At 53.3% G+C, this 22419-nt stretch overlaps 3 protein-coding genes across 4 annotated transcripts; 2 read left to right on the forward strand and 1 right to left on the reverse strand.

Moving 5' to 3' along the window:
- Nucleotides 1-168: 168 nt before the first annotated feature.
- FARSA (phenylalanyl-tRNA synthetase subunit alpha) lies at nt 169-7511 on the reverse strand. Its single transcript, XM_032312408.1, has 13 exons — nt 7322-7511; nt 5162-5299; nt 4980-5078; nt 4781-4899; nt 3784-3876; nt 3571-3699; nt 3373-3488; nt 2148-2232; nt 1952-2051; nt 1692-1860; nt 1510-1587; nt 1242-1356; nt 169-551 (listed from the first exon to the last, which is right to left on the reverse strand). Exons 1-13 carry the CDS (start codon nt 7466-7468, stop codon nt 413-415), a joined length of 1527 nt encoding a protein of 508 aa, XP_032168299.1. The 5' UTR covers nt 7469-7511; the 3' UTR covers nt 169-412.
- Nucleotides 7512-10461: 2950 nt separating this feature from the next.
- Nucleotides 10462-14386, forward strand: CALR (calreticulin). The gene is made up of 9 exons (XM_032312437.1): nt 10462-10642; nt 10997-11098; nt 11286-11489; nt 11948-12042; nt 12129-12338; nt 12418-12531; nt 12622-12765; nt 13427-13519; nt 13611-14386. Exons 1-9 carry the CDS (start codon nt 10552-10554, stop codon nt 13809-13811), a joined length of 1254 nt encoding a protein of 417 aa, XP_032168328.1. The 5' UTR covers nt 10462-10551; the 3' UTR covers nt 13812-14386.
- A 1625-nt stretch (nt 14387-16011) lies between these two features.
- On the forward strand, nt 16012-21958 carry RAD23A (RAD23 homolog A, nucleotide excision repair protein). 2 transcript variants are annotated; one of them, XM_032312495.1, is made up of 9 exons: nt 16012-16200; nt 17723-17884; nt 18052-18233; nt 18370-18425; nt 18559-18686; nt 18957-19035; nt 19168-19298; nt 20946-21110; nt 21192-21958. In XM_032312495.1, exons 1-9 carry the CDS (start codon nt 16129-16131, stop codon nt 21303-21305), a joined length of 1089 nt encoding a protein of 362 aa, XP_032168386.1. In that variant the 5' UTR covers nt 16012-16128; the 3' UTR covers nt 21306-21958. The 2 variants fall into 2 exon arrangements, with proteins under 2 accessions (XP_032168386.1, XP_032168377.1); XM_032312486.1 differs by having other exon boundaries at nt 16013-16200; nt 19165-19298.
- The last annotated feature ends 461 nt before the right edge of the window (nt 21959-22419 follow it).

Here is a 22419-nt window from a genome sequence, read left to right on the forward strand (position 1 = left end):
AGAGCCTGGCACCACCAGGTGATCGGTAAATGCTTGACGGAGCTAGTCTTCCCCAACGGCATCTAGCCCAGGCAAGCCAGGAGCTCCTGAGGATTCCAGGGCCCCCAACCCACCGCTCCTCACACCAAGGCGTCCAGCACTCCTCCATCCCTAAGGAAAGGCATCATATGAGGACAACTGCCCAGTTTATTAGCCAGCGGATGGCCTGTAGGGCTCCCTAGGGCCCACCTTTCTAGGTCGAACCTGCTACCTGCTCCCTTGCGGCAGGTGCCGAAGAGGAGATACCAGGGGTGGGAGTGGGGGTGGATGGCCTCATAGAGGCCTTATAAATACAAGGAGGTCTCTGGCAGGGATGCTACGGGGCTGGACAGCTGGGGCTCAGGGAAAGGAAGGCTATCCAGGGTGGCCCATGTCACGCGGCGCCCTGTGTCCGTGGGGGCCCCGGTTCAGCATCCAGGCGGCACAGGGGACTGTCATACACCATCTGCAGGTTCACCTTGTGGCCCACCAGCTCCCGGATATTGTTGATGCCGTATTTGATCATTGTTGGGCTTGGGGTGGGGAGGAAGGTAAGAAAACAGTTTTAATGCAATATCAGGTCATGATCTCCTCTGATCAGGCTCTCTCTGATGGTTCCCACCTCCTTAAAAGCCCATGCTGTTCCCAAGGCTCTCAAGGCCCTGAGTCATCTGTCCGGTCTCTTCCTCACCCTCCTCTACCTCCTCCCTCCCTCTGGCTACACTGGCCTCCTCAATGTTCTCCAAATATAACACATACATTCCTGCCTCTGGGTCTTTGCACTGGCTGTTCCAACTGTCTGGAACACCCTTCCCCAGATGTATCCCCAGATGTACCCCCAGCTTACCCTTTCACCTGCCTCTGGTCTTTGCTCGGATACTGCCTCCTCTTTGGAGCCTTCTCTGACAACCCTGTCTGCTTAGCCTTCTCTACTGTGTTCTCTCGACAGCACGTGCTGGCTTCAGACACACTCTGAGCTTTATTTGTTCAATTTACTTATTTATCTTGCTAACTGCTGCCTTTCTCACTGCACTATAAGCCCAGCTTTGCAGAGGCAGGGATGTGTGCTGTCCTACTCCTAGTATAGGACCAAGCACACAGCAGCCACTCACTAAAGGCTTGTCGAATGAGTAACAAACGGATGGGGCCGAAGTCTGCAGGTCCCCAGGCCCCGCAAGGCACCTGTGTGGCAGCCAGACACCCTGAGTGGTTTAGGCACTCACCGCTCCAGGGAGAGGCCCCAAGCAATGACTGACACGTTTTCGGGGAGCCCCATGGGCAGCAGCATCTCAGGGCGGAAGAGCCCAGAATTCCCGACTTCCACCCACTTCTTCAGGCCTATAGGGGTGGGAGAAAGAATGGCAGGTTGTGTGGATGACGCTGGCTCTGGCAGTGATCTTGGCAGTGGGCTTGGCAGTGACAGGGACCCAGGCTGAGCTGTGGGCAGCCTGAGAAATCCCTCCCCACCTCAGTATCAGGATCCCTCCTGACCTTGATGGTAGCTGAACACCTCCATGCTGGGCTCCGTGTAGGGGTTGTAGGCCGGCTTGAAGCGCAGTTGGGTGATACCTGGGCGGGGGAGACGGGGGAGCAGAGGGCTGGGGGGTAAGCTTGGCAGCATGGGATCCTCCCATGGCTCCCCTGCCACCGCCCACCACAGCCTGCCTGCCTACCCAGCTTGGTGAAGAACTCCCGCAGGACGCCCATGAGGTGGCCTAGGGTGAGGCCATGGTCAGCCACCACACCCTCGATCTGGTGGAACTCGGCTAGGTGTGTGGCGTCTAGGGTTTCATTTCGGAACACACGATCGATGGAGAAGTACTTGGCTGGTGCAAAGGGCTTCTGGGGGTGACAGGCAGGCCAGGCCCGGGAGGAGGTCAGAAGGTTGACAGGACAGCCCCCGGCCTCCCCCACTGCCCAGGCTGAGCTGCACCTTCTGGGCCAAGCGGTAGAGGGCACGGGCGCTGGCCGAAGTGGTGTGCGTGCGCAGCAGGTTTTTCCGGGCCTCCTCCAGTTTCCACGTGTATTTGTACCTTCAGGAGGACAAATGGGAAGTCTGCATTGTGGCACTCAGACCCCCCAAACCTTGTCCCCCACACCGACACCCTGAAGTCTTGGTCCTGTCTCACCCCTGTGAGCCGTAGCCACCCTGAGAGTGGGTCCGCTTGACCCGATGGACGTAGTCCATTGGGAGCTGCAGGGCCTCAGCTGGATCTGGGCAGGACAGAGCATCATCTGGTCAGTCAAGGAGCATTTCTCAAACAGCCACTGCACAGAGGACAGACAGCAACATGTGCAGCTTCCATCCTTGCCACTCACGCAGCCAGAGGGTGCCAGGAACACCCAAGTCAGTCTCATCCCCACCTCTGCCCAGAACCTTCCCATTTCCTGGGGTGTGGGGGTGGGAGGTGAGACAAAGCTCTCTCTTTGGCTATCCTGTCCTGTCACTGCCACTTTCTAGTTGTTCATTTCCTCCAGTCACAGGGCCTCCCAGCTGATCTGTGAGCATACCAGCCACATTTCAGCCTCAGGACCTTTGCATAGGCCTTTCCCTCTTGAACTTTCCTTCCCATATATGGTTCTCTCCCTTATCTCCTTTGGCTTTTATTTAAACAAAGACTTCATTTTAAGCTGACAGCCCTGACCCCTTTACGCCAGTTTCCACTGTGTTTACTGCCATCTTGTATTACTGCACTTGCGTACCACTCAGGATTTAGTAAGTATCTATCCCACCAGGACACAGGTCTCACCAGGGCAAGAACTTCATGTTTCATTCATAGCTATAACCCAGATGTTTAACAGAGACCTTGGCACACAGGAGGGGCTTGGCAAACATTTGTTGCGTGAATGTGTGAATTCTTAAGATCCCTTTCCAGAAACATTGATTTTGGCGCACCCAAAAAGCTTGAGATCAAATCCCAGCTCCACCACGTTTGACCTGTATGACTGTGGGCAAGTGATGTTCCTTCCGTAAGCCCAGATTCCTCCTTTGTAAAAGAGAGCCAACACTGCTACCTCCTACAGTTGGCAGGAGAATCAGAACAGAGACTGGTGTACGGTGAGAACTTAGTAGACTAGAAATGAGGGACTTTTAGAATTCAGGGGGACAGGGCATGTCAAGGTGGCACCTCTATGATGTGACCCGTCAGCAGAGAACTGCCCAGCAGAGCAGGCAGGAGCCATGAACTGGGCAGGAGGGGACGTGGGAGGAAGCCACAGAAGTCACTGGGACCAGCTCACACCGCCCCAGCTGGCCACGCCAAGGATGGAGTTTATTCTGTAAAATGAGTACGCCACTCTGGAAAGTTCTTCCCCGGGCCTGGCGCCTCTGATGGCGTGGCCACTTCCACCCACCTCGGAGGAAGAAGGTGTCATGTTGGTCACGCGCCGGGTGCTGCTGGGGCTGGAAAAGGGCATCAAAGTTCCAGAAAGAGCTCTCAATGAAGTTGTCAGTCGGCATCTCTGTGAACCTGGAGGGAGATGTGACCTGACTGCCCTGCCTGTGCCCAGTGGCCGGGCCGCCCCTGGCCCCACCCCTGGCCCCGTGCTCACCCCATCTCCAGGAAGATCTGTCGGAACTGCGTGCGGACCTTGAGCAGAGGATGCAAGTGGCCGCCGTCGGGGAGGACACCGTGGGCCAAGAAGTTGTATGGCTTGAAGGGCCGGTCCCGCCAGGAGCCACTGTTGAGGCATGCAAGGTACGTGGGTCTGGTGAGTGCTGTCCTCCCTCTCCGACCTGCCTCAGTTCCTGGGGTCACCTCCTACCTGGAGATCATCTCTGGGCTCAGCTCTGTCTCCTGCTTGGAGATGCTGGTGCTGAAGGCATTGCCTTTGCTCACCCAATAGGTCTTCAGGGTCCTGCGGCCAGAGAGGAGGAGGGGACGCCACTGTCACCTCCTTCGGGAGGCTTCCTTAGATCTCCCAGCTGATGCTGACCCCAACACCAACCACCACCTCACTGTTTTATTTTTCTCTTGACATTCATCATCACCTGAGATCCTCTTACTCAGCCCACACCTACATCAGTCTGTCGCTCACTTACTCACTCAACAAATACTTAATGAGAATCTACTATGTGCGAGGGTCTACTCAAAGTACTGAGCATACAGCTGAGCAAGAGTAACAGGTACAACTCTTGAGCGTTTATTCTGTGCTGGCATGTTCGACTCCACTGAAATCATCCCACTACCTTGTGAAAAAGAAGCCATTTTACAGAAGAGGAAACGGAGGGCCAGAAAGATCAGGTGACTTGACCAAGGTCACACAACTAATAAGTGCCAGAGCCAGGACCAGGATCAGGCAGCTCTCCTCCAGCCTGTGTCCCCACAAATGCTATGCCACTCGATATCTCAAAGGGTACATCAGCCCTGGGAGAGCAGAGCCCTAGGCCTGTCTAGGATGGCAGTCAATAAATTCCGGACTCTGGAATCAGAGCTGTAACGGAAGGAAACATGGCACTGGTATGGAAAGTACAAGTGAGGAACTTTTATGGAACTCAAAGGGAGACAGGGGTGTCAGGATGGCAGAGGTTTGATGCCCAAGCCTGGCTTAAGGGAAGACCATTCTCGGCAGAAGTCATGGCACAAGCAAAGGCCCTGAGGTGGCATGAGCCTGGCACAAATTCTTGACAACCACGTGGTAAAGCAGAGCTGGGAGGACACTGAGAGCACTGTGGCCCAGTCTGGGCATGGTGACTCCATCCCCCACAATCCCCAGGACCAAGTAGGTGACACGGGATGGAAGGGAGGGGGCACCCACTCACACTTCAGTCAGCAGCTTCCTCTTCTTGAGCTCACTCCTCTCCTTCTCACCCAGCTTCTCAGCCTGCCCGCCCTGGACCAGTTGGAGCCGCCGCTGCACCTCGTCGTCCACACTATCCACCTGCCGTGATGATGGGTGTGAGAGACTGAGAAGGCCAGGGGCCCACCTGCCCGTCTGCCCCCCTGCACGCAGGGACTCACCACTCGGAACACCCGGGGCCCGTCAGCTGCACTCTTGTCCACGCGGATCCACTTGTTGGACATGGCCTTGCTGAAGCCCACCTTGCCGCTGGGTAGCCGCTGGGGGAGCAAAGCCACAGTGAGTGGGGCACGAGGGCCACCTCACCCCATCACTTCCCTAGGCCTCGCTCTTAGGACCTTACCATGAGCTCACTCTGGGCCAGGCCCTCCTGGGGGATGCTGTGAAACACCCGGGCCTCATGGCTGCCCTCCCGGGCGATCTCCTCGCCCTCGGCAGTAAGCTCCCAGCGCTTGGTGGAGCGCAGCTCAGCCTCAATGACCTGCAGGGAAATGGCAGAGTGAAGACCCACAGAGACAGGGTTCAGAGCCAGGCACGCCCTCACCACAGCACCTGGGTTACACAGTGCCTGAAGACAGCTTCACAACTGAGTGGCACCACATTCCAGCAGAGTGAGTACCCCTTGCCGAACCTCTGTTTTCCTTCTGTGACACCAGGATAATGACAGAGATGGCGCACGCCTCTCAGGAAAAAGTAAAATATTAAGAATGGTATCTACTAGAAAATCAGTTCTATTACTTTTGAATCTCAGAAAGATTTTTAAGGCCCCAGTTCACCCCCAGGTGAACTGATTCATCTCCACATTTAACATGTTGGCCATTTCAGTGCCCAGAGTGTCAGAAAAAGGCCCCCAGGTCCACATTACACACAGAAATGCAAGGCTCCGTGATGAGGATGGGTTCAGATCCAGCGCAGAGGAGCAAGGCTGGGTGGAGCCCACACGACCCAACTCCCTCTCCACTCTAATTCCCAGCTCTGCTCCTCACTCCCTGTGTGACCTTGGTAAAGTTGCTTAACTTCCCTGAGCTAATTTTCTTACCAGCAAGAGAAAGGTGTGATGGGTTCTACCCCATCTACTGAATTAACCTATGGGAAGGACCTAGAATGTTTTGTTACCACCACTGTGTTAGACTGAGACATGATAAACAGCCACTATTTAACCTTCTGGGACCAACACAAGTCAATTTCACATTAATCAACATACTGAGGCTCCACACACCTGCCCTCTGCACTGATGACCTCAGGCTCTAGACCCTGAATGCTTAATTTTTTTTCTTTCTTTCTTTTTTTTTTTTTAAGATTTTATTTATTTGTTTAACAGAGAGAGACACAACAAGAGATGGAACACAAGCAGAGGGAATGGGAGAGGGAGAAGCAGGCCTCCAGCAGAGCAGGGAACCCGATGTGGGACTCAACCCCAGGACCCTGGGATCATGATCCGAGGCGAAGGCAGACGCTTAACGACTGAGCCACCCAGGCGACCCTGAACGGTTAATTTCAAATCCAGGTTTGCCTGTTCCTTCCAGTGACACTGATCAAGTTACTGACCAGTGCTCAGGTGTCCAGTCTGTAAAATGGAGAGATCAGTACTACTATCCTTGGGTAATGACAAGAACTAGATGATAAATAACGCCAAGACCAACGTGGGGCACAGAACATGAGCTTGATGAATATGCAGCTCAGTTATGTTTTCTGATTTGTAGCCCCAAGGACCCAGCCTCCTAGGTGGCCCACAGGCCTCTCCAAATCTTCCTCCTATGACTTTATCCCTTTTTTTACTTGTCCGAGTCAAAAAGGCTGGGCTTCATCCATGCTCTTCCTGCCTTGCCATGGATCTCCTTTCGCTCCCTCTCCTGAATCCTCTCTCCTTTCCACCTGCCTCCCTAAAACCAGACACCATGCCCTCTAGCTTGGGGAGGTGCCAGCCTCTGCCTTCCTCCCCTCACCACCAGTCCTGCCCCTGCCAACCCTTCCTCAGAGAGATGCAGATAGGACACACATCTGACTGGCTCCAGCTCCTGCCATGGTTCTCCAGTACCCCCAGGAGATAAAGACCTACAAGGCTTTGCAAATCTTGGCTCTACTTAGGCCTTTCTACATCTATTTCCCATCCCTGCCATTGATCCCTGGAGCTTTCCTCCTCAGTGCAGAGGCCTGACTCAGCCATCACCTCCACGGGGATATTCTCCTTGACTCCCAAGCCAGGGCCAGTTGTCACCTCTGGGTTCCCTGTACTTCCTCCATCGCTCTGAGAGTCACCTGAGCGTCTCCCTCATTAGAAGGCAACCTCCGTGAGGGGCAGCTACCGCGGCTCCTTTTCCATCATCGTGCCCTCCCTAACGCCTACCACGTCTCAATGGGCATTTACTAGTGCACAACGTCAGTGCTTCTGGGCTCTCACTTGTTGCCTGCGGCGCGCAGGCAGGACTCCCGAAGGATTCTTCTGCAGACAGGGCCTTCAGGCGCAAAAGCGAGGAGGCCCGGCATCACCCGCACGACTCACCTCGCCCAGCGCTTGCAAGCTCTTCACGGCGCCCACTACGACCTGGTGGTCCACGCCCAGCTTAGCTGCCAGCTCCGCGCTGTCCAGGCCGCCATCGGCCGCCTCTAGCTGCCGGAGCAGCACCTCCGCCACTGGGCCGTCCGCCATGGCTGCTGCCAGCGTGCTCGGCGTGTCCCGGAGGGGGCCTGAACAACCGGAACCGGAACCGGCGCCGGGAGTGTATCGCCATCTTGAGTGTGGCGGACCGTGGCCAGGCTCAGGACGCCGCCATCTTCAGTGCGGCAACTGAACCCTAGAAGGTAGGAGAGACTTAGTGCCCGCCTCCGCCCTAGCTAGACTGGTAGTGTCTGGTTGATCAGGGAGGCCAAATTGAAGACCTCAAGGACAGAATCGCAGCGTTGTTTTCAGTTTCACCCAGCCACACTTCCAGCACGCGGCGTGACCTTGGACTTCCCTCTCTCTGACTTTAGGAGCCCTCTGCCCTTGTAGGATTCTCTCTTGGCCTGCAGGAAGATTGTAGGTGGTGGCTCCAGAGACAGTCATTCCGCTGATATCACTGACTTTTAAGTTTTTAAAAGGAGGGTAGGTAGACAGAGACCATCCCTATTTCTAAAGGAGAGAGGGTCTCACATAATAATAGTTATAGTCAAGATAGCAGCTAACCTGTAGAGACATCTCATGTCCTCTGCCCAGTGCTTTGGGTGTGTTATTTCATTTTCCCCAAAACTTTGACATAGATATTAATATAATCCCCCTTTCACAGTTGTGAAAATGGTGGCTCAGAGGGTGATACGACCTCCCGACGATTCCACAAACAGTTGGTAGAGATGGTGTCGGAAACTATAAACACTTCAGATGGCATTCCAGTCAGTGTATGCTCTGAGAAGATCAATGTCAGGGCAATAATGGATACCCTAATCAGTACTGGCCTCTAGAAATATAATGCAAGACGCAAATCTTTTTTTTTTTGCAAGACGCAAATCTAATTTTAAAATTTCTAGTGGCAGTGTTAAAAACAAAGTGGATGAAATTAATCTGAAAAATCTACCAAACCTGTCCAAATTATCATTTCAATACTATAAAATTACTAATGGAATATTTTATGTTCTTTTTTCATAGTAAGTCTCTAAAATCCGGTGTGTGTTTTATACCTAAGGCACATCTCAGTTGGGAACCACCTACATTTCAAATGGTTGATAGTTACAGGTGGCCAGTGGAGATTAGTGCGAGTAGATTCTAATTCCATTTATACCACTCAGCCAAGTTGCTTAGTCTTTCTGTGCCCATTTCCTTTCCTGGATAGAGATGAGGTTATGGGCTTATATCACAGATTTAAGTGAAATACTGCTCACACATGTACTCATACTGCTGATACTAAATTGAGTGTGGACCATGTGACAAGCACTATCATAAGAAGAACACCTTTACTTTACTGTGATGGTTTTACCATCACTATTACTATGTGAGCCTGATCACCCAATCCTGACCCCACAGTGAGGTCCTGATAAAAATTCAGTATGTGGATCTCCAAGTCCCTCCTTAGCTTCAAAGCACTTCCCTTGTTTTTGTACATTTAATTCTTCCAAGAGTCTTTCCTTCTTTCCATCACACAGCAAGTAGGTTTTAAGTCTCTTTTGTGCCAGGTGTTGCAAGAGACATTGAGGGATGGTGAAGTGAATAAGACAGTCACAGGGTCTACTCTCAAGCAGGAAGCACCAAACTCATGTGTGCATGACATACGGTGGAAGGGAGGGAAGGTGGGAGGGTCACTGACAGGCCAGGAATGATCACCCCAAATGGGGATCCTCATGAGGGGGTGCAGGTTGGGTGATACTGGACATGCCTGCAGAAACCCAACTTCTCCAAGACTCCCAATTCCTCCTCTTTCTGAGTCTCCACCACTATCAGGGAAGGACCCCTTCCCCAGTCTTTTGTTAGGATTCCCCCCTTCCGCAGTCCACTTCTATGTTCCAAGGTCCAGGGCTGTTGCTCAGAGTTTGGGAAACCCCCAGACCTCCTTCCTGCTTCCTGCAGCTTGGGGGCAGGGAGACAGTGTCAGTCACTGTCAGTCACGTGCCTCTGGCTTCAGAACACTCTAGACTCAGGGGTCCTGCCCATCTCCTTTGGACTTTATCTTCCCCACCATCTGTCTCATTTTTTTTTTCTTCCCCAACGGAACCCCCCTCCTCTCCTCTTAGCCGTTTAGTTGCAAAAGCCAGGCCGTTTGTGGGAGACCACAGGCAGAGACCCCTTTACCGGCTGAGGGAGGGTTTAAAGGAGAGGCTGCGATTAGAGGAACAACCCTATCAAACTCCAGGAGCCACGGCCAATAGTTACATCTTCTAACCTTCTTCTCTGTCCCAAGACAACCCTAACAGCTTTGAAAGCGATTCTGTAGGGCGGCACCTAGCTGAGGTTGCTCCTCCTATCCTCTTAGAGGCTCCTGTGACTTCAGAGACTAGGTGACTGGTCCCAGTCACAGAGCAGCAGTCTGACAGGCTGTCAGGGCACTAGGGAAGGCTAGGGACCAGAGAGGAGAGCTGGCACTTTACTTGCTAGCCTGCAGACTGTGGCACTGGGGTGAAGTTAGGGACCCAGGTCCCCAGCCTCTAAGCTCCGGTGCCCTTTGCCCCATCTTAGCCTGGGGCGGGGGAGAGCTAGAACGAGCGCGTCCGAGTGGGGGCTTCCCAGCTGCAGAGTAGAAAGTGGTTAGGAAAACCGTGCCCACAGCTCCCCGCAGAGGGATGAAAGAGAGCGAGCTCGGGCAGGATCCAGGTCCCGCGCGGTGACACGGGCACTAGCGCGCGTTCTTTAAACGCCCAGACCCAGAGCTAAGCGCGCGGGCTAGGGCGGGGTTGGGTCGAGGTCTGGTCACATGACCTGGGCAGAAGGGGCTCGAGGCCCCCACCACACCGGTGGGCGGCCCCCACAACGCGTGGTCGACCTTCATTGGGCAGTTGTGTGGCCAATAGAAATCGGCCATCTGGGAACCCTGCGTTCCGAGGCACACCCTAACTTGCTCAGACGACAAGAGTCCAATGGAAAGTCAGGGCCGTATCCGCAGACCAATAATAAGGCGCGGAGGGCGGGACAAGAGGCCGGGCCAGGTTGGTTTGAGGGGCGGTAGGGTATAAAAGCTCGCGGCCGGCGGCAGCGTCTGTCCCTACTGCAGAGCCGCCGCCGGAGGAGAGATTTAAAGGGCCCGCGCGCCGCCGCCCCCTCGGCCCGCCATGCTGCTACCCGTACCGCTGCTGCTCGGCCTCCTTGGCCTGGCCGCTGCCGAACCCGCCATCTACTTTAAGGAGCAGTTTCTGGACGGAGGTAAGGCCTGGTCCCGACTCGAGGCCGGCCCGACGTCGAGGGCGGCCCGTCAGCCTAGATTTGCGTTGTTCCCGTGTAATTACTGCTTAGAGGACCAATACGGTGGGCTCCGGGTACGAGAGCCGCCGGCGAGCCTCCCTTCCATGTCCCTGGGGAGCGTCGAGGGTGCAGCAGACTCCCGCGGCGGGAGTTAGGATTTGCTGGAGAAGCCTTTAAGCCATTGAAGGTGTCAAACCAGAGGTTGGGGTGGGGTCAGTCAAGGGGTGTCTGTTTCTCAGTGTTTGAGGCTACTGGGAGATATTTAATGGGAAGAGATCAGTAGGGCCGCACTGACCTGCCCCTTTGATCCCCTAGACGGGTGGACCGACCGCTGGATCGAATCCAAACACAAGTCAGATTTTGGTAAATTTGTCCTCAGTTCCGGCAAGTTCTACGGTGACCAGGAGAAGGATAAAGGTAAGATCCTTGGGCTGGTGGGGGTTCGGATTCAGGAGGACTTCCTGGAGGAAGCCCTGCACTTCACAGCTTGGTTAATCCCCCATGAGCAGGGCAGGGGGAGGAAGGGGCAGCCCTCTGTGTCTCCAATGCTTAGGGTCCGGGGAGGTTGGGACTGAGCCATGACCTCACTATGGTCTCCTGCTAGGGCTGCAGACGAGCCAGGATGCCCGCTTTTACGCTTTGTCGGCCAGATTTGAGCCCTTCAGCAATAAGGGCCAGACACTGGTGGTGCAGTTCACCGTGAAACACGAGCAGAACATCGACTGTGGGGGCGGTTACGTGAAGCTTTTTCCAGATGGTCTGGACCAGACTGACATGCACGGAGACTCTGAATACAACATCATGTTCGGTAAGGGGCCCCACCCTGGTCCTGACCTTTGATTCGTTAGAGGGAGACTGAAATCTCATGGGTTCTTTAAAGCCCCCGACAGGTAGTTTTGAGAACACGAGAAGTACTTACGTAGTTAAGGCTTGTTTTTGGAAAGGAGGCTGAGAATGTTGCATTGTTGTTGTTGGTCTGAAACTAGTAGTGTATGGGATTTTCTGTAGCTGTTTCCTGATGTTATAAGTAAGGGCATTAAATTCATTAAGAGCTGGTTTTTGATTTTTTTGTTGTTTTGTTTTGTTTTTTCGTTTTCTTTTCCTTTTTAAAAGGCCACACCTTTACTCCTTAGTACCAGTCAGGGTCTGATTCCTGTCCTGTGACCCTTCACAGACCTGAACTTAAGAAGCAAGTCTTCCTTTGTAAAGGGGAGCTTTGCAATGGCAGGCATCTTCTTGCTCTGACTGCACCCACTTTCCACCTAGGCCCCGATATCTGTGGCCCTGGCACCAAGAAAGTTCACGTCATTTTCAACTACAAGGGCAAGAACGTCCTGATCAACAAGGACATCCGTTGCAAGGTGTGACTGGGGGTGGTGACAAATGGCGATAGGGGAGTCTCAAGCCAGCATGGTGGGCGGGGCCACTCATCTCCCCCCCTCTTCAGGATGATGAATTCACGCACCTGTATACCCTGATTGTGCGGCCGGATAATACCTATGAGGTGAAGATTGACAACAGCCAGGTGGAATCAGGCTCCTTGGAGGATGATTGGGACTTCCTCCCTCCCAAGAAGATAAAGGATCCCGATGCTTCAAAGCCTGAAGACTGGGATGAGCGGGCCAAGATTGATGACCCCACAGACTCCAAGCCTGAGGTTGGTGCTTGGGCAGAGGCTCCCCATGTGGAGGGTGCAGAGGACAGCTGGGTTGACTGACTTTTTTACATACCCTCAGGACTGGGATAAGCCCGAGCACATCCCTGACCCTGATGCTAAAAAGCCAGAGGACTGGGATGAAGAAATGGATGGAGAGTGGGAACCACCTGTGATTCAGAACCCTGAGTACAAGGTGATCTGGGGCTCTGAGCAGGGTGGGGGTGCACAGCGGGTAGCACACCGACCACCACTCAACCACTGGTTCCCTTTTCCCCTTCCGCAGGGCGAGTGGAAGCCCCGGCAGATTGACAACCCAGATTACAAGGGCACTTGGATCCACCCAGAGATTGACAACCCTGAGTACTCTCCTGATAGCAACATCTATGCCTATGAAAACTTTGCTGTTCTGGGCTTAGATCTCTGGCAGGTGAGACACATAAGGGATTCCTGAAGTATTTAAATGTTCAGGGTCATCCAGGAGGAAAGGGATGGTAGCATTCAACCTCGGGCAGATCTGAGCCCAAAGTGGTGCTTTTCCTGAAGAATTTCCTGGTCTGTTGTTACGGAGTTCTCACAGCAGCCACTTTGAGGCTCTGCTTATTATGTGCCAGATACCCTTCTAAGATCCTTTATGCAAACAAATTTAACTGTCCTTAACAACTAGAAATTTTAGATAATCTCGTTAGGAAATTAGTTTCAGAGGTGCTTGTCTGACTCGGTAGAGCGTGCAACTTTTGATCTCAGGCGTGAGTTCAAGCCCAACATGGGGAACAGAGCCTACTGGGAGAAAAAAAGAATGTGACTATGAGAAAAAAATTTTTGAAAAAATTCCATTTTGAAGGGATCAAATTTTTGTCAGTTTTCTTAAGTAATAAACATTTTATGCGTAGAATGGTGCCTGGCATGTAGTAGGTACTAGAAAAATATTTGAAGAGACTGAGAAATGCCATTTTACGGATGAAAAAAATCAGAAGGGCATTGTGTAGTTGTCATGAGAATATGGAGGGTGCTGGGGTGGGACTTGTCCAAGGCCAGGGACATCCGATGTCCCCTCTGACCACTTCTCCATCCATCCTCCTGTCCCCCAGGTCAAGTCTGGCACCATCTTCGACAATTTTCTCATCACCAACGATGAAGCATATGCAGAGGAGTTTGGAAACGAGACCTGGGGTGTCACGAAGGTGGGCCCAGGGTCTGGTCCTGGACTTGGGGGGGGGGTAGGCAGGCCTGGTGGGTGAGGGCGAGGCCCTGAGGTATGTGGTGTGTGTGTAGGCGGCAGAAAAGCAGATGAAGGACAAGCAGGATGAGGAGCAGAGGCTAAAGGAGGAGGAGGAGGACAAAAAACGCAAGGAAGAGGAGGAGGCAGACAAGGAAGATGAGGAAGACAAAGATGAGGATGAGGAGGATGAAGATGACAAGGAGGAAGAGGAAGAGGAAGATGCTGCCGCTGGCCAGGCCAAGGATGAGCTGTAGGGGCCATGCCGCTGCCTCCAGGGCTGGACTGAGGCCTGAGCGCTCCCGCCGCAGAGCCGGCTGCGCCAAATAATGTCTCTATGAGACTGGAGAACTTTCATTTTTTTTCCAGGCGGGTTCTGATTTGGGGTGGATTTTGGTTTTGTTTCCTCCCCTCTTTTTTTTTTTTTTTTTTTTAAACTGGTGTTTTGTCTTTGATTCTCCTTTAGTCCTTATTCCTGATCTCCTCTTTCTTGATTGACATCTTTGCCTTCCTCTGTCCCCTTCTCTCCCCAGTTCCCTTAGTTCCCCTCCAACCTGAAAGGGGCAGGGGAGTGTGGAAGAGAAGCCCCAGGCCCAAGATTTCCATCTGCTTTCCTTCGTGATCCCAGAGGGGGGCAGGAGAAGAGGGTGGCATCCCCAGCCCCCAGCACTGAGGAAGAACAGGGCTCCTAGGGCCTGAGCTCTGACCCCCACTGACCACTTCCCTTTTTCCCCTGCTCCCAGGACTGGGCCACTTCTAGGTGGGGCAGTGGGTTCCAGCTTGGCTCACACTGAGAATGTAAGAACTACAAACAAAATTTCTATTAAATTAAGTTTTGTGTCTTCCTCCTGTGTCTCCTTCTGGGGGAGGTGACTCTTGAGTAAGGCTCATTTTCCAGCAGCTCAAGTTTTGGTTGAATGTCCCCATAAGGTTCAAGGGGCTGTTGTTTCCCCCTCACAACCTCAAAACAGTGAGAAAATAGTGATAGAAGTGCCATTACAAATACTCTACATACTAACTCATTGAGTTTTTGCACCAGACTGGTGATCTTGGTTTTTAGTACCAATTCAGTTGGATGAGGAGGTTGAGCTCCAGAATTTGAGTAGGGCAGGGCTATGAACCCACACTGTGGCACCATTTCATGCCATCCATTCCCAGTGAACCATGTATACCTCTTAACAAGCAAGACTACATAGAACGATTGGACCATTTTAAACATTTTCTTAATACTACTCAGTAGCTATAATACAGGTACAGAGATGGTAAATAAATAGCACCACCAGTGGTCTTTGAATTCTCAGAGGAAAGAGATGGCCCCAAGGAGGGTGCAGAGATGACAGACCAACAAGGTCTAGGACCCCTGAGGCTTAGCCCATCACTTTGGGTCCAGGAGGCTGCCTGTGAAGTTCAGTAGGTGGTCTGGGGCTTATGTCCCTTGTTGAGGGAGAGAGGCAAGAAGCCCTAAACAGCCTGGCCCACTGTGGTGGAAATGTCTAGACTCTACGCCATGAAGGGAAGAAGCAACGTGACCTGGTTACAGTTGGGCCATGGGTGAAGTGTCCCCTAACTGCTTTGTTTTGGACTTGAGTGCTTGAATGGAAACTAAAACCAAACGCAGGTTTGGAGGCAGGTAATGGTCAGTTGAGGGTGGGAGGACCTCCACCCAGTAACTGGGAGATGATCTTAGCCTTTGGCCAACTAATCCTTCAATACCTTGTTCATGGATGCGCTTCCATGCTTCCCACCTGGGTCCAATGGCCCTAGCTCCACCCCTCTGGGTATCCTCCAGAATTGATGCATCCGGGGAAAGTCTCCGGATAGGATTCTGTCTTTTTAGTGTAAGGAATCCTGGAAAGGTGACAGTTTTCTTAAATACTTGCGGGGTCAGACTGGGGATAATGGGGTGAACAAAGTGGTTGGGGGAGGAGCAGCAGAGAGGTGGGACACCCAGGAGCTAGTACTACAGGTTCATTCCAAAAATCCAGTTCTCCCTCAGGAATGAATGAGGTCCCAAATTGGCCCCCTGTCCCTGCTTCCACGGACAAGTGTTTTTAGAATTTTCATTTTTTTGTTGGTGACCTTTCGAGTATCTTTCCAGTCCTGAGTGAGGGTTCCTGTGAGGGCGGCCAAGCCAGAACAAAACTCATTTGGGAAACAAAAAAATGAAATGAAATAAAAATATTTAGAAGTACACGAAAAATTTTGTTCAATGTAATCAACAAACTCCTAAGGACATGAAAAGGGAGCTTGTCGGAGCCATTTTGTGGCCCTATGACGTCACCGCTAACGGGCATGGCGTCACTCAGGAAGCCACGTGATGCGTATGCATGCTGAATGAGAAGCTGCTCCGGGAGCCGAGTTTAGTCTGCGCATGCCTGGCCAAAGGCCTCTATTTTGCGCATGCTCACCAAGGCTAAGGGGGGCGCGCGCAGGTCACGTGTTTTGGTGGTCGGCGCGCGCACCGCCTGCCCCGGAAGCGGTCGGCTCGCGGTGCGGCTGGGCGCTAAGATGGCGGCGGCGTGAGTTGCATGTTGTGTGAGGATCCCGGGGCCGCCGCGTCGCTCCGGCCCCGCCATGGCCGTCACCATCACGCTCAAAACGCTGCAGCAGCAGACCTTCAAAATCCGCATGGAGCCTGACGAGACGGTGGGAACTGGACCGAAGCCCGGGAGTGGGAACGACGGGTGCCGGGGGTGGGGGTGGGGGAGTGGGGGCGGGGAGGAAGGGATCCCGACAGGAGGGGCGGGGAGGACGGCGCGGGCGGGATTCTGCCCACCCCTCCCAGCCTGCCTGACTTTGCCGAACCTCCGTTTGGTTCTCGGCCCAGCCGCCGGCGACTCGTGCTGATGGCACTTATGGGCCGGTCTCCGGACGAGGCCCCACCTCCGGGGCACCCATCAGGCCCCAGCTTCAATGTCAGCGCCCTCGCGGGTCGCGGGAGCCGCAGGCTCAGATTCCCGGCCGGGCCACGCTCTCTGGGACGGGGGCTCCGAGTTCCCAGCTTTGCAGCATCTCCTTGGGACGTTGGTGGCTGAATTTGGGAGTAGTGATCAGGAGATCCCGAGTGGTGACGGCAGTGACGATAATAATGATAATAAACGGCCTGAGTGTCAGTCGTCTGTGTTTGTTGACGATTTGTTCTTTACCACCTGCTGAGCGATTTAGTATTATTTTACTAAAGGTGCGAAACAAACTTATTTGAGCCATTTTGACAATTTCACTCCATTTTACAGATGTGGGAGTTTAAGAATTAGGGAACTTTGCTACAGTCACATAAAGCAAGTGTTGGCAGAACGGGGATTCATATGTGGTTTTTAGCTGAAAAGAGGTGTAGGAGCTAACAGACCTACTGAACGTCTAACTATGTGTTTGGCACTTTTGGAACCACTACCTCACGAAGGAGACCCTGAAGTCTACGTGTTGTAAAAATGGAAGCACTCCTGTTTTCCGATTAGTCCAACTATTTGACTTTGGGCAAGCTACTTAATCTTTCTGTATCTCTGTTTCTCAAACATAAAATGGGATTAATAGCTACTTCATGCAGTGGTGAGGCTTTAAAAGTGATACTATACACTTAGTATTATCCCCATAAGATGCTTTTGGCACTGAGCACTGTCAGCAGTGTGGAATGAAGAATCTTACCCCTCTTTTATTCTCTTTTTTTTTTTTTTTTTAAAGATTTTATTTATTTGACAGATCACAAGTGGGCAGAGAGGGGGTGGGGGTAGCCAGCTCCCTGCTGAGCAGAGAGCCCCGGATGCAGGGCTCCATCCCAGGACCCTGAGACCATGACTCAAGCTGAAGGCAGAGGCTTAGCCCACTGGCCACTCAGGAGCCCCTCTCTATTTTTCATCATACTTTACGTTATGTGAAGTCATATTTGTTTTCTCTTTTCTTCCCATTAGTGTTACTTTTGGGGAAGTGGGGACTTGTGCTGAGTTTTGTTCCGTGTTATATTATGTACTCTATACTTAGAGTAGCACCTGGTGTGTAGTGTTTGGTGAACACTCCGTTGATTGGTGGAATAGGCGAACAAATTGGAATCTGGCATGGTTGACTACGAAGCTTACTTTCTCTGCCATTGAGGCTTGTGGTCTCTTCCCCTCCTCCCCCTTCCCCACTCAAGAAAGAATCTTGAGGTTTGCAATGAGTGTTCCTCTCCTTCCAGGTGAAGGTGCTAAAGGAAAAGATAGAAGCTGAGAAGGGTCGTGATGCCTTCCCTGTGGCTGGACAGAAACTCATTTATGCTGGCAAGATCCTGAGTGATGACGTTCCCATCAGGGACTATCGCATTGATGAGAAGAACTTTGTGGTTGTTATGGTGACCAAGGTAGGTGAAGTGTGCTGGTTGGGAGGGTGGGTGAATTAGCTGGGGAGCTGACAAAGAGCCAGTGTGCCCGGGAGAGATTAGCTATGAATAGGGCGGGGCTGAGACGGGATGGGATGTTGGGGCTAGATAGGGAAATTGATGCCTGCTCCTTTTTCTGGGTGTCACAGGCCAAAACTAGCCCAGGCACCTCAGTACCCCCAGAGGCCTCACCCACTGCTGCCCCGGAGTCCTCCACATCCTTCCCTCCGGCCCCTGCCTCAGGCATGTCCCATCCCCCACCTACTGCCAGAGAGGACAAGAGCCCATCGGAGGAATCAGTCCCCACGACATCCCCGGAGTCCGTGTCAGGGTAAGGCCAGGGAGCAGAAGCCCCACCTTGGGCCCTGTCCTCCCAGCACATTCCAGTACATACGTGTTCCTGCTTAACCTGGGGGAGGGCAAGCCGCCAGAAGCCAGGGTCCGATTTCTCTCTCTTGAATTTGCAGCTCTGTTCCCTCTTCAGGTAGCAGCGGGCGAGAGGAAGACGCAGCATCCACGCTAGGTGGGTGGGTGGTCCCCAGGGCAGAAGCAGTTGGGTGCCCCAGCCAGCAGCTGGACCTTGTGTGGGTGTGGGAGGGTCTGGGAGCTACCCTTCTCCCTCCTTGGTGACCCAGGCCTTGCTGCTCCCTCCACAGTGACTGGTTCTGAGTATGAGACGATGCTGACAGAGATCATGTCCATGGGCTATGAGCGGGAGCGGGTCGTGGCCGCCCTGAGAGCCAGCTACAACAACCCCCACCGAGCCGTGGAGTATCTACTCACGGTGAGGTGGGGCTGCTCCCTCCTGGGGAGGCCTCAAGGGAGTACATGGGCTTACGTGCCCTGACGGGTGGTCAGAGAGGCAAAACCTGCCCTCTGAAGGCTTTGGGTTGTGGTTCCAGCCAGGAAAGGCTTCGTGCAGGAGCCTGGACATGAGTGATGGGGTGGGTCTATGGAGGGCAGGGCCGAGGCCTCACCTATCTTCGGCCAGGGCTGAGTGTGCAGAAGGGAGGCAGTTCTGATGTGCATTAGAACTAAATAGGACCCCTGACAGGGAATTCCTGGGAGCCCCGAGCCAGAACATGGTTCTGTCCAGGAGAGCCAGGTGTCGGAGCAGCCAGCCACAGAAGGAGGTAAGCGGACTGGGAGATGTGTATGTTGGGTGTCTGCTGTCAAGGTGTCAGACTCCGCCCTCCCCACACTGGCCCCCAAGCTTCTGGGAGTCCAGCATGCTGTCTGATTATACATCTTTGTTTTGCTAGCAGGAGAGAACCCCCTGGAGTTCCTGCGGGACCAGCCCCAGTTCCAGAACATGCGGCAGGTGATTCAGCAGAACCCAGCTCTGCTGCCTGCCCTGCTCCAGCAGCTGGGCCAAGAGAATCCTCAGCTTTTGCAGGTGCGGCCCTGGGGGTGGAGAGAGCCAGGGTAGGCACCACCTCCACTCCCCTGTGGGTACCACAGTCCCAGAAAGCTAGCCTCGCCTAGTGTGGTATGTAGGAGCCCTCTCTGTGTTTGGAAATCAGGACTAGTGACAGCCCCCTGCTGCTCTTGCTCTAATGATCCTCCTGGTTTCATGTAATTTTCTCAAACACCTTATGAGGTGTGGGTGCCGTTGTTACCATCTCACAGAGGAAGATACCAGGGGTCTGGAGCAGTGTGGCAGCTAGTGTGGTGTGTGTCTGCCTCTGGGTCCTTTGCTCTACCTTCTGTGTCTTTCTGCTGTGGCTTGGCCTCACATACAGTTAAGTGCATCCTAAGTGCCTACAAGGTGGTATGGCACCATCGAGAACTGGTGTGTCCCAGTTAGCTCTGGGACCACGGTACTCAGCAAGGTTCCATCCTGCCCTTGAAGGCTCCTAAGCAGAGGGGCAGTGGACCCTGGAGGTGACAGGGTTTTCTGGATCATCTGTAAAGGCCTGGTTTAGGGCCTGTCATCTACTGCTGCTCCTTCACTCAGTCCCTTTTGCTGCCTCCTCCTGCTTACCTTCTCCAGGTGTTACAGGGCACGGGCTGCACGCCTTTATCCTCATTTCTGTTTAGTATTCCCTATGTTACCTTCTTGAGCAGTGATACGCCTCCAAATCGATGTAACCAACCGGAACCTCCAAATGCCACACTTAACCGATGGCTGACTTGATGCAAACATGAAAGGGCCTTGTAGACGTTTAAGACTTGAGAGCAGATCCTCCTCCCAGCCCTCCCCATCCCCAGAAGGCTTGAGCCTCAGCCCTGTGCCTGCTGGGGTCCGCCATCACCTGTCTTCTCAGAACATCTCACTCTGTCCGGCCCTGCACTTAGCCCCTACAGCGGCCATCTCAGCTCCCCACCCAGTTCCCCGGCTGCCCCCCGAGGGGCACCGCCTGCACAGTACATTCTCCACCAGGAGCCAGACTCTTGAAAAAACCCTTTCGAGGTGAAGTTAAAGTCAGACATATATCAAAAGAAAACTGTAGAGAGTTGCGGAACCTGCAGGTATGCAACTCCCAGATGAATTAGGTCTTTTTGACGTGTACACAGATCACGTCTTTCTCTTTTCACTGGGGTGTCCTTTCATTCTAGAAGACACTAGAAGCAAGTAGGTCGGGTCTTTGTTTTCATCTCTTCGTTTTGTCCCTTTTTTGCTGTTTGTTTCCTTTGTTCCTGCCACATAATCTTCTGTTTCTGGGATTTGTTAAGTGCATTTCAATCTCCAAGCCTTTGCACTTACTGTTCTATCTGGAGGAAACTTCCCATCTTGCAGATCACGGGCCTTTCTTTCCTGCCCTGTGGGATTTTTTTCTGTAGAGTCCAGTGTTGGCCCTACTGTATGCCAGGCCCCCTATTTCCATTGTAAATAATGACCCATTTATTTGCTTACAGCCTCTCTCCCTCCGGAGCATCAGCTCCACCGGGACAGGCCTGTATCCACTATCGTGTTGCTCTTTGGCCAGAATAGGCCGCCTCTGAATCTGTGCTGAGGGGATGAAAAAGCAGGGCGGTGATCAGGACCCTGGTGGGCATCAGGTGCTGGGGCTCACAGTCCCTTTCCCTCTGTCTCCCACAGCAAATTAGCCGGCACCAGGAGCAGTTCATCCAGATGCTGAATGAGCCCCCCGGGGAGCTGGCAGACATCTCCGATGTGGAGGGTGAGGGGGGCGCCATAGGTGAGGAGGCCCCGCAGATGAACTACATCCAGGTGACACCACAGGAGAAAGAAGCTATAGAGAGGGTAAGAGGCCTGGCTTGGGGGGTGACCTTCCTGGTGGGCAGGGCCCCCAGCCCCTGCTCATACCCACCCGTCTTCCTGCAGTTGAAAGCCCTGGGCTTCCCGGAGAGCCTGGTGATCCAGGCCTACTTCGCTTGCGAAAAAAACGAGAACTTGGCTGCCAACTTCCTCCTGAGTCAGAACTTTGATGACGAGTGATGCAGGGAGGCCAGGCCGCCCCCCCAACCTCCCCACCCCCCAACTCCACAAAAGTTTTATAAAAGAAAAAATATATATATATTCATGTTTATTTAAGAAGTGGAAAAAAATCAAAAACCTTAAAAAAAAAACAAAAAACCCTATTTCCCATCCTCCTCCAGTGGCCCCCGTTCCCATCTTGGCCTGAGAAGACCCAGGCCAGACAGCTGTCTCCCATCCCCCGCCCCAGCCCTGCCTGCTCTAAGAAACTGGCAGGACTGGAGGCGACAGATGGGCCCCTCTTGGCCTCTGTCCCAGCTCCCTGCAGCCAGATGGAGAGGCGGCTGCTTGCTTCCCCCTCCCCTGAAGAGCCCCTGAGACCTCCCTCCCTTCTTCCAGGGTGAGGGGAAGCTGGAGCCCTAAACTTTGATCCTCCATTGGAGTGCCCCAACCTTTCCATCTGGGGTAAACTCAAGAGGCCCAAGGACCCCCTCCCCAGTTTGGCCTTGGTCTCTGGCCTGTATCCCTTTGCTGGAGAGGTTGAGGCCTGGTTTGTCCTGCCTGGGGAGGCAGTAACATCAGAGCTGTTCTGGAGGTTAAGGCCACCCCCTTGACTCCAGGACAGAACCGTGTCTCTGATAAAGGTTTTGAAGTGAATAAAGTTTTAAAAGCCAGTCCTGTGGTGTGTGCCTACTGGGGCTTCCTACTCCAGCTTGTCTGGGTCTGGGGGCTAGTTGGGCACAGGTGATAATGCCTATGCTGAGAAGGGGCAGAGTGGTCTGTCAGCCTCTGCAGATTGGGGCTCCCAGTGTCTCCCACCCCCTTGAGGCTATCTCATTCCGAGGCAGTGGGCCCCAGCCCCAACTTAGCCTTGGAAGGGCTGTTTCTCCCTACCCCCCCACCATCACCACCACAGTCTGTTTTGGCTACACTTCCCCCCCTAGTAATTGGCTAATTACTGGAGATTAATGTTGGTAAACAGAAGCCTCCTTCTTCTCTGCCATCTGCTCCTCCATTATTTCCCCATTGCATCCCCCTTTCTCCCCCTGAAGCCCCAGTTAGTCGGCATGGCCTAGAGTCCCTGAGTGAGCAGAGCCAGGAAGGGTGGGGGAGTCCCTGGCCCCAGGTGTTTGCG

Source organism: Mustela erminea, chromosome 1, assembly GCF_009829155.1.
Source record: "Mustela erminea isolate mMusErm1 chromosome 1, mMusErm1.Pri, whole genome shotgun sequence".
Lineage (NCBI taxonomy): Eukaryota > Metazoa > Chordata > Mammalia > Carnivora > Mustelidae > Mustela > Mustela erminea.

Excerpts from the sequence above, each read along its gene's own strand:
- RAD23A (XM_032312486.1), top strand. The coding sequence starts at position 16,129 with ATGGCCGTCACCATCACGCTCAAAACGCTGCAGCAGCAGACCTTCAAA. Across the intron at positions 17,885-18,051 it reads TGGTTGTTATGGTGACCAAG|GCCAAAACTAGCCCAGGCAC; the intron begins GTAGGTGAAGTG and ends TGGGTGTCACAG. Across the intron at positions 18,426-18,558 it reads AGACGCAGCATCCACGCTAG|TGACTGGTTCTGAGTATGAG; the intron begins GTGGGTGGGTGG and ends CTCCCTCCACAG.
- CALR (XM_032312437.1), top strand. The coding sequence starts at position 10,552 with ATGCTGCTACCCGTACCGCTGCTGCTCGGCCTCCTTGGCCTGGCCGCT. Across the intron at positions 11,490-11,947 it reads TGAATACAACATCATGTTCG|GCCCCGATATCTGTGGCCCT; the intron begins GTAAGGGGCCCC and ends CTTTCCACCTAG. Across the intron at positions 12,766-13,426 it reads TGGGCTTAGATCTCTGGCAG|GTCAAGTCTGGCACCATCTT; the intron begins GTGAGACACATA and ends CCTGTCCCCCAG.
- FARSA (XM_032312408.1), bottom strand. The coding sequence starts at position 7,468 with ATGGCGGACGGCCCAGTGGCGGAGGTGCTGCTCCGGCAGCTAGAGGCG. Across the intron at positions 3,877-4,780 it reads AGGAAGCTGCTGACTGAAGT|GACCCTGAAGACCTATTGGG; the intron begins GTGAGTGGGTGC and ends CTCTGGCCGCAG. Across the intron at positions 1,861-1,951 it reads TCTACCGCTTGGCCCAGAAG|AAGCCCTTTGCACCAGCCAA; the intron begins GTGCAGCTCAGC and ends TGTCACCCCCAG.